General features: G+C 41.6%; 1 protein-coding gene across 1 annotated transcript; it reads right to left on the bottom strand.

Moving 5' to 3' along the window:
• Window positions 1-7,254: 7,254 nt before the first annotated feature.
• LOC110924944 lies at window positions 7,255-7,779 on the bottom strand. The gene has a single exon (XM_022168916.1). The coding sequence runs from the start codon at window positions 7,777-7,779 to the stop codon at window positions 7,255-7,257; it is 525 nt and encodes a 174-aa protein (XP_022024608.1).
• Window positions 7,780-10,785: the final 3,006 nt, after the last annotated feature.

The following is a 10,785-nucleotide window of genomic DNA, read 5'->3' as shown; positions in this document are numbered from 1 at the left end:
GAGAGAGATTTCTTGCTAAGTGTGTGTGTATGTGAGAGAGAAAGGTGAGGGTATTTATAGAGATTTCTAGCTCCATCGTCCAACGGTTCTCCATGCTCCTAGATACTCGCGTAATCTAATAAAATATAATAAAAATTGTACCCTCATGTACTCTCTAGTTGGCCGAATAGTTAGGGTGGTGGGGCCACCCGGTTCGTTTTCAATCGTTCAGTTACGGTTCAGTTAAGTTAAGTTGGTTACTTTAGGGTCTAACCTCGTTAGTTGTTTATTGCGTTATAAGGTGGGTGTTAGGGTAATCAGGGACCCTAACTGGCCCAGAAAAATACCAATAATATTTCTGGCAATATTTTTATGTTCCGGGTATAGTCCGGTTGTTCGGTCGGATGGTAATCCGTTAAAGTGCTTAAGTAATCCTTTAAGCGTCGTAATTAATATTTTTAGCGACACAATTTATTCTGCAAAGTGTCAGGAATATTTCCCCATGTTTTGGCACTTTATTAATTAGCTAGAAGCTAGTGTGTTGATAAAAGTGCTGTGTTTTGTGCTTAGAGTACGTTTTAGGCACATCCAATCTCTGTATCTTATTCCTAGAGACGCAATTATACAACCCTTGTATCCCTACACACACTATGGGTGTAGTAAAACAATTCCGGCTCATTCAGGCCTTTAGAGGCAGTGTCTGCCTAATGCTGGCTATATCAGCATGTCAAATAGGTTATCCGTTCAAGTGCTACTGTGCTTTTGTGCATCATGTTTGTCACTAGAGTTCAGTAAGTAAATAATGTAGTGACGGAAAAATCAAAGTATGATGCAGATATGTACATGTATCAACAATCAAGTAGCAGTTTATCAGAAATCTCAGTTAAGCACAGTAATTAGGCAACAATTAATAGTTAATTAAGTCGTACGGATACCTGGTTTTGTGAGGGTTGTCACACAAGCACCCCTATTTATAGCCTGTAGAGTAGCACGGACACGGCCCCGTGTCCACCCATCTTCTCTTTCTTCATTAATTGCAGTTTGTCTGCATTTGTTGACCACGCCCCCGTGTCCGCTGGGTACGACTCCGTGTGCAGAAAAGTATCTCTACTATCAAGATTTCCTCAGATTCTGCGAATCTTTGATTTGACCACGGCCCCGTGTCCGCTGGGCACGCCCCCGTGGTGGGTGATAGAAGCTTCTACAGCTTTGTCTTTTCTGCAGACACTTGGGCACGCCCCTGTGCTCACTGAGCACGGGGCGTGTTCAGCCTTCTGTTCTCTTGTTTTTGCTTGGGAAGATGCTGTCGGGGGGTCGGGCATGCCACGTTTGTTCCTTTTCTTGTATTTATGTTAGATTTAGCTGCCTTTTTGCTTCTTTTTTTTTTCATTTGAGCTCATTTAATCCTGAAAATACAAAAGGAAGACAAAAACACACTTTTTTCCAACACTAGTACTAAAAAGGGTTAGTTTTATGTCACATTTGATGTAATTTATATGTTTCGTTTTGCACACATCACTGGCAAGTCAAACTGCTTTTCAACCTGTTTGACAAAGTCTTGTAGAATGCCTGTAGTCTCATCTTTGGAATGTAAGAAATAAGTCCATATAAACCTAGAAAAGTCATCTACAATTACTAAGCAATATCTTTTCTTTGACTCATGACTTTAACTGGGCCAAACAGATCCATGTGCAGCATTTGCAGGCACTTGGTTGTGACTCTTCAGTGGACTTAAATGAGCTTTTATGTTGTTTTCCTTCTAAACAAGAAACACAATGCTCAGGACAGGTGAACAGTTTTTGAGGTAAACCTCTTACTAACCCCTGTTTTGACAAAGCAGTGATTGTCTTGAGATTTGTGTGCCCCAATCTCCTGTGCCAAAGTTCTGCCAATTTGTTAGAGGCAGCTGAGAACAGACAGGCATCAGTCCTGGGGCTCTCTTTTGACAAATCAACTACATAAACATTGCCACTCCTTTGAGCAACAAGTTGGGTTTTTCCAATTTTTATTATTTCTTCAATCTTTTTGACCATTTCTGGTCCAACAATCCTAAAACAATCCTTAGTAAAGAATGAGCCATAGCCCTTATCACTCATTTGTGAGACACTAAGGAGGCTGGATTTTAGATTGTCTATCAGATTGACATTTTCAAACTTAACATTCCCAGACTGTACTGTGCCTGATCCCATCACCTTCCCTTTACTATTATTACCAAAAGATATACCACCCCCTCCATGAGTTTTGAATTCTTTGAGTAGGGCTCTACATCCTGTCATGTGCCTGGAGCCTCCACTATCTACATACCAAAGACTATCTAAGCATGAATAAGCTCCCTGCATATCAAGTAAAAGGTTAGTTCATGAGGGTCTCCAAAGCCAATAAGGCTTTGGATGGGGTCTCAACAGTGTATGTGTTAAGTTCAGGTGGATGGACAGTGGTTACCTCAGGGGTTTGGAGAATTTTGGAACTGTTTTTCTCTAACCACTGTTGGGGGTCCTGTCCTATCAGCTGTTGATACCCAAAGGGATGCCTATTCACTCTTGGTTTAGAAGGCCTTTTGTATGCCTCGTAAACATGTGGGACCCTTGGGTATGGTGGTTGACCTTTACCTCTTCGGTATTGGTTAGCAGGGGGTGCATCAGTCACCTGAATTTCTCTTTTAACAGAGGTTTAGTTCAACTGTTTTGTAACAGTTGTTTGAACTGGCACAAATAGTGGTTGATTCTTTACTTGAGGTTTTGATGAACTCATTGATCTTTTTGAAATGTACTCTTCCTTTTTGACCTCAAAGGATTTCAAGTACACACACTACTGAGTAGAATGATTTGTTTTACCACAGATAGTGCAGCTCTATGAAGGCACAATAATACTTGTTTTGTTAAGATCATAAGCTTTTTTAAATGAAAACAATCTTTGGTCAAGTGATTTTTCTTTTCACAAAAGTCATAAAACTGGTTTTTAATCTTTTCTCTTTTCTTCTTCTTTTCAGACTCCTTTGCAACAGAGTTTTGAACTACTGTTGGGATGTCCTTAAGAGGAATCACCTTGGCCTTTGGAGCTTTGACACCATCTATAGTTGTGAAGTACATGGGTTTGAAGTTTTCAAGGATGTCACACTCATCAGACCATCTGGGTTATAATTGGTATTTCTCAATCTCCTCAAAAGTTGAGGACCCCACAGATCTTTCCAGAGTGATTTTGTTACCAAGTTTATCAGTTATTTTAACTTCTTGGCCATCCATGTTGGTGGGTATGATTTCAACAGAGGTTTGAACAGATTCAGCTGCAGCAGTGTTTTCAATTTGATCATGTTTTCTAAAACCTACACCAAATTTTACATTGCTTTTGATCTGTTTTTCAAGCATAACTTCATAACCTTTGCAGGATTCCACCCTTTTTTCACAAGTAATTTGGGTGGATTCCAACTCCTTTTTACAGACTTGATATTTTTCTATCATGGTCTGGAGTTGGTCCTTGGTTATGCTATGCTCTTGTTTGAGACTGCAGATTTCATTATCTTTTTCAGCCAATTTGATTTTTAGTTCTTTTAAAGACTTTTCAAATTGTACTTCATCATTTAACACTCTATCCCTAAGGTTTTCATTCACCTCTTTGATGTATGCAAATGCTATGATGCATTTGTCTGAACAAAGGTTTTTAAGAACCTGAGATGATACCTTAGTTGCAGCTATTATGGCACAATCACAGACATGCTCTTTCTCATCTGTCACTTTCTCTTCTTTTTCACCTTGTTTCTTTTGTTCTTCTTCTTCTTCAGACAAGGGGTCAGACAGTGGTTCCAACAGGGGTTCTGAATTTTCTCCCAACAATATTTCCCCAGCAACAGTAGTAACCACTGCTTCAGCAATTTCATTCACTGTTTCAGCATTTGACTATCCTTCTTCAGTTTCCAGCCCTTCTGGAATTGACTCTAATGCCATAAAACAGTAATCATCATTAGAAGCATCATTAGTAGCATAGAGTGCAAAAATTTCACCACCTAGCTCAGCAGGTAAGCTGCTCCAGTCAACAAAGCCTTGGGTGAAAAAGCTTTGCTGATCTGGTTGAACCACTGTTGGTGCAGCTTGTTGAGGTGCAACTGGTTGCACTTGAACCTGAGGGACAGGAGCTTGGACATACTGAATTTGAGGAACAGTGGTTTGGACATAATGCACAGGAACAGGGGTTGCAGGATGTGCATAATGGGCAGCGTTTACATGGGCAGCAGGGGTATATTGAGAATACTGCACAGTGCTTTGGTTATTTTGTGGTCTTGGGCTAGGGTGTGTGATAATTGGTCCATTGTTTTGACTCCTACACTCTCTAGCAAAGTGACCTAACCTGTTGCACTTGTAACATTTGATTTTTGACTTATCCAACCCAACTTTTAGATTCCCATGCAACCCTAGGAATTTTCTCCATGTCCTTTTGTAAAACTTGCTAGTTCTAACACTTAGCAGTGCAAGTTGGTGTAATATGTCCATTTCCTCTAAATCAGTTGGATCAAAATGTTGGAGATCATTAAGTTCAAAGCACATATTATCATAGTTCTGGCTTTCTCCATTTGCTGTAAAAGCATAATTGGATGAGTGAGAATCAGAGTTAAAATTTCCACCAGCTGTTATGTCAATAAAGTGATCATAACTCTGATCCTTACTACTGCCAGACTCATCCTGACCCAAAAGAGTTGTGTTGCCAAATGAATAGTCATCTGCAACTTTTCCAGACTCTTGTAACTTCCTTTTCTGGTTCAACTCCCTTTCATAGGTCAAGAGTCTACCATGAAGCTGGGTTAGGGTCGGATCTTTAAACCCAACAGAATTCCTGGTTACAAGCTCCTCTCAATTTCGTCCTGTTGTTTTCGAAAATAATAGTAACCGCCCAGTCCCCTTTTGCTATTCTTGATGCCGTATATATACTGTTCATCGTAGGGTTTTTTTTCTTATATTATGACTCCTTGAAGAATAATGTACACATGCATGATTGGAACTTGGAAGTCGGCGGCCCACATAACAATTCCTTTAACGGATCACAAAAGTTGTGTTGTTTGGGCCTGTCTTCTTGTCACGTGAATTGGTCTAAAGCAACAAAAGAATCTAGTGGCAGTGGGTCTCGAGAGTCAAATGGCCAACCTCATCTTTTTATGTTCTTGTAGTCCCCAAGTAATGAATAATATCAGCAGCAGGTTGTATCCCCTTCGGTCGATTAATGAGATGCTCCAATAATATCTATTGAATTCATGAATTCTCAGTCCTCGTACATCTTTCTTGACATATCTTAATTCATATATTTTAATTCTCTGCATAATTGCATTTAAGCTGCCATATGAACACACAAACTAATTAGAAGTAATAAAGTCCATTCAATTCCACTTTCTTTTGATTTATTAATTTACGTGGACATGTAATTATCTTATAACTAATTCATACTTCTCAATTAATTCCAAATTAATTACACCATTTTTTCTAGAATTTATCGTTTTAGCTCGGTTTTCACTAAAAATCATCAAACTCAGACCCCGAACCAACTACGAGTGGATTTTAATCAAAAACAACCATAAAGCCACTCAAAAGTGTAGGAATAATGAGATAAAATATGTATATTTTAGACCACATCAAATATCCCCACACTTTACCTTTTGCTTGTCCCTAAGCAAAATCCCAAGCAACATGTCCAACTTAAACACTTAACAACAACGCAAGTCTCGAACAAATTATAACGCGAACTACGAAATCCTCAAACATAGCAGTTTCGCAAGACTTACAACGTTTAAAAGGTGACGAATCATAATATTTAAATGAAAACAGGCCTACCTAATCAAGTTTTTCTTACCTTCAAGCAATCAATTATGCAATGTCGACACCCCTCACAATTTCAGTTATCTCTCGGCTAATATATATGTAATTTTGAGTGAACTCTCAGAACCAAACTATGAAGCATACTATCATAAGCTTGTACGTCAATCAGATCTCCACCTAATTGTTAAAACTTAACACGGATCAAGAGGACTTTATTGGGTAGGTAAGGGCTAAAGGTAGGTTATTTTTTTATTATTAATTTTTTTTTTTGGGAAGGAATGGCTAAACACATAATCACACGATAAACCGGATAAGCACGGAACAAATACTAACATATTGGTCATTTTGACCCACAACTTTATTCTTTCTTTTCTTTTTTTTTTCTTTCTATTTTTTCATTTTTTCATATTTTCTTTTTGGCTTTTTCTCTTTTTTTTTCAAGGAAAAACACAAATGACATAACACGATCCGGTTATCAAATCAACAATGGGTAACAAACGAATGGTTTTAGGCTCAAAGTGGTATCTAAAGGTAATGGTGAAACGGGTCAAACACAAAGGCTACAAAAACAAGGTGATCCTAATGCCTCTATCATATCCATGCCAAATCCTAACCGAAGGTCTCAAACTGTATCAAAACGCACAAGTTCTAAAGTGATGCAACAAGTCGGTAAACACACATGAAATGAAAATAGTGATTAAATATATATGAAACATATAAAGGCTCAAATCTCACTATCATGTGGAAAATAAGGGCTACCGATATCGACAATGCACAACTAATTAACTCTCCGGCTCCATCTACTATCCTAGGCATCCCTAAAACCTTTTACTCCCAAAAACCGATTCAGTTAACCTACTATCCCGCAACTTAAAGAAACATGCGCTCTCGACTCGTAAATTCGACAATTAAACCGTTTTTGACCGACGTTTGGAAAAGGTTTTTGTTTTCTACGCGCTACAGGACCGGGACTCGCAACAACCTCACTTTTTTTCAAATTTTTTTCAATTATTTTTTTTGACTCAAATCTAGCTAAAAACACGTAGTCTCCCATCCCCACACTTAAAGTTTACATTGTCCCCAATGTAGGATGAAAGACAACTAAAAATAAATAAGAAATAAAACCTAAAATACTATACAAAAATAAAAAGATAACGAGTTGTAAAGGACTTAGCTGGTTAGGATAAAAATCAGTGCCAGCTGCGCGTGTCATCAATCCGAACCCGTACACGACCGTATAGCATTTCCTTCGTGATCATATCCAAAACTGATATACCTGGCTGCCTTTACAATATAGTATAAGCTTGAAATCGCCGTCCGAATGGAGATTGAGTAGGGGCGGTATCCTCCAAACCTGCGCAAACAAAACAAAGCAAACCCAAGCATAATATCGACTCTAAACGAAGAACGACTCAAAACTAACTCAACAATAAAATGAAGAAAATATACAAAACTCTACAACAAATATGTCTACACCTCACACGCTCATGCCAACCTTAGGAAGATCAAGCGTCTCTCCCTCTCTCTCCTCAGACGGGCCCTCAATGTAGATTTTCAACCTATGCCCATTCACCTTAAACCTTTGACCTTCCTCATTCTCAATCTCGACAGTGCCATACGGAAAAACCTCAGTGACTAAATGCGGACCCGTCCATCGCGACTTCAGCTTTCCCAGAAACAACCTTAACCGGGAATTATAAAGCAGCACCTTATCCCCACACTTAAATTCTTTCACACTCTTAATGTGGCGGTCGTGCAACTGCTTAGTCTTCTCCTTGTAAGCCCACGACTTCTCATATGCTTCATCACGCAACTCTTCTAACTCATGTATCTGGAGAAACCGTTTCTTACCCGCAGCGTCCATATCAAGATTGACCTTTCGCAAGGCCCAATACGCCCGATGTTCTAACTCAACCGGAAGATGACACGCTTTCCCATAGATCATCCTAAAGGGTGTGGTCCCGATAGGTGTCTTATATAAGGAAAGCCCAGAGTGCGTCATCTAAATTGTCGGCCCAGTCAATGCGGCTCTGTCCAACAGTCTTCTCCAAGATACGCTTAATGCCACGATTGGCATTCTCCACCTGTCCACTCGTCTGAGGGTGATAGGCAGTCGAAAGCCGATGGGAGACCCCATAGCGCTTCAACACCTTCTCCATCTTCGAGTTACAGAAATGGGTGCCACGATCACTAATGACGGCCTTAGGAGTGCCGAACCTAGCAAACAACTCTCTCAGAAACTTCACTACAACCCTAGCACTATTAGTGGCCAAAGCTTTCGCCTCTACCCACTTAGACACATAATCGATAACTACAAGGATGTAACGACTCCCACGTGACTAGGGGAAGGGTCCCATGAAATCGATGCCCCAGATATCAAAAATCTCAACCACCTGGATGGGGTTTTGGGGCATCTCATTCCGGGATGAGATGTTACCGGCTCTCAGGCAAGCATCACAGGTACAGACAAACTCGTGGGCATCCCTAAAGATGGTGGGCCAATAAAACCCCGAATCAAACACCCGCTTAGCGGTATACGCTCCCCCGTAGTGGCCACCAGCGGGCCCCGAATGACAATGCTCAAGAATACTACGATTCTCGGGTGCAGTCACACACCTCCGAACCATCTGATCCGCACCTATCCTAAACAAATAAGGATCCTCCCATATGTAGAATTTAAGGTCGGCAAAGAATTTCTTCTTCTGCTGGTATGGCATCTCGTGTGGAAGCTCTCCTGTGGACAGGTAGTTCGCAAAATCTGAGAACCAGGGATAGCCCTCCTCTTGGGCCCTCACATACATCAACATCTCATGGGGGAAGGAATCGCCTATCGTCCCCCTGCTATACACCTCAGCCTCCGAATTCTCAAGCCTAGATAGGTGGTCAGCAGCCACGTTCTCTGCTCCCTTCTTATCCCTAATCTCTATGTCGAACTCCTGGAGCAAGAGAATCCACCTAATCAACCTGGGTTTCGCGTCCTTCTTTGCGAACAAGTACCTAAGTGCAGCGTGATCAGTAAAAATAATGGTCTTAGAAAGCACTAAGTAGGACCGAAACTTCTCACATGCGAACACGACTGCTAACAACTCCTTCTCAATCGTGGTGTAATTCTCCTGAGCATCGTTTAGGGTTTTGCTAGCGTAATAGATGGGATGAAAATGCTTCTCCTTACACTGCCCTAAAACGGCTCCAACGGCAGAATCACTTGCATCGCACATGACTTCAAACGGAAGGCTCCAATCGGGAGCCATAAGAATGGGAGCAGTAACTAGTCTCTCCTTCAACAACTCGAAGGCCCTAGTGCACTCGGCATCAAAAACAAATGGCATATCCTTCTCCAACAACTGGGTCATAGGCCTAGCTATCTTAGAGAAGTCACGAATAAAGCGGCGATAGAATCCTGCGTGACCTAAGAAGCTCCTAATAGATTTCACAGAAGTAGGCGGCGGGAGCTTAGAAATCGTATCAATCTTGGCCTGATCCACCTCAAGCCCCGCGTGTGAAATCTTGTGACCTAACACAATCCCCTCACGAACCATAAAATGACACTTCTCCCAATTAAGCATCAGGTTCGTCTCCTCACAACGAGCTAGCACTCGATCTAGATTACGCAGACACGAATCGAAGGAACTCCCAAAAACAGAAAAGTCGTCCATGAAAACCTCCATGGAGTCCTCGATAAGCTCGTGAAATATGGCCACCATACAGCGCTGAAAAGTAGCCGGAGCATTACATAGTCCAAACGGCATGCGTCGGTACGCAAAGGTGCCGTAGGGGCATGTAAAGGTGGTTTTCTCCTGATCCTCCGGTGCGATGAGAATCTTGAAATAACCGGAAAACCCGTCAAGGAAGCAATAGAACTGCTGCCCCGACAGTCGCTCAAGCATCTGATCAATAAACGGCAAGGGAAAGTGATCCTTGCAGGTGGCATCATTAAGTCTGCGGTAGTCAATGCAGACTCTCCATCCGGTAACTGTCCTGGTGGGTATCAATTCATTCTTCTCGTTCACCACCACGGTCATACCCCCTTTCTTGGGAACTACCTGTACATGGCTGACCCATGCAGAATCAGAGATCGGATAAATCAGGCCGGCGTCGAGCAGCTTCAACACCTCCTTCTTCACCACATCATGCATATTAGGGTTCAGCCTCCTCTAGGGCTGCACCACCGGTCTATACTCCTCCTCCATAAGAATTTTGTGGGTGCAAAAGGAAGGGTTAATACCCTTGATATCTACTAACTTCCAGGCAATAGCATGCCTATGCGCCCTCAAAATAACCATCAGTCTCTCCTTCTCCTCCTCCGTCAAACTCGATGAAATAATGACGGGCAACTGATATCCCTCGCCAAGGAATGCATACTCCAAGTGAGATGGCAGTTCCTTCAGCTCTAGAGGCGGGGGTATCTCCACTGATGGTTTCTCCCCAGGAGTCTTTCTCTCTAACACTTCAAACACCTCAGAAATCTTAGAACACTCGGATCCTATCGATGGCTCGGTAGATGGTAATGGTGGATCCTGCTCTAGGTCGAACTCGGTCAACTCAATGCCCTCGACATCTACCCCTAACATCTGGGTCTCTATAGACTCTTTACCGCAAACCTCACCGAGAAAACTACCCACATGTGACATAAGAGTGTCTATAAAGTAAAGAGTGTTGTCATGCTGCGGCGTATGCTTCATCGAATGCTGGATGTCAAAGGTGACCGCATCATCATCGACGCGGAGAGTAAGCTTACCGTCAAGAACATCAATGACGGCTCGGGCAGTAGCAAGGAATGGACGTCCTAAAATAAGTGGAACTTTGGAATCCTCGTCCATATCAAGAATGACGAAATTGTGACACCTGTGTCACTTCAACCATCAAACAAATTCCAAAACAATGAAAAATTGTATCTCATACTTGGGATTCGTAAAAATATGTGTATCATTTGCACACATCAACTCTTGTTCGATTTTAAGCTTTAAATCGCTCTCTGGAAGGTTATACGCGCTCTGATGCGTAAAAA

Source organism: Helianthus annuus, chromosome 4 (assembly GCF_002127325.2).
Source record: "Helianthus annuus cultivar XRQ/B chromosome 4, HanXRQr2.0-SUNRISE, whole genome shotgun sequence".
Classification (NCBI taxonomy): Eukaryota; Viridiplantae; Streptophyta; class Magnoliopsida; order Asterales; family Asteraceae; genus Helianthus; species Helianthus annuus.
Note: the sequence above shows the minus strand (reverse complement) of the source record. Positions and strands in the feature narration are given on the sequence as shown.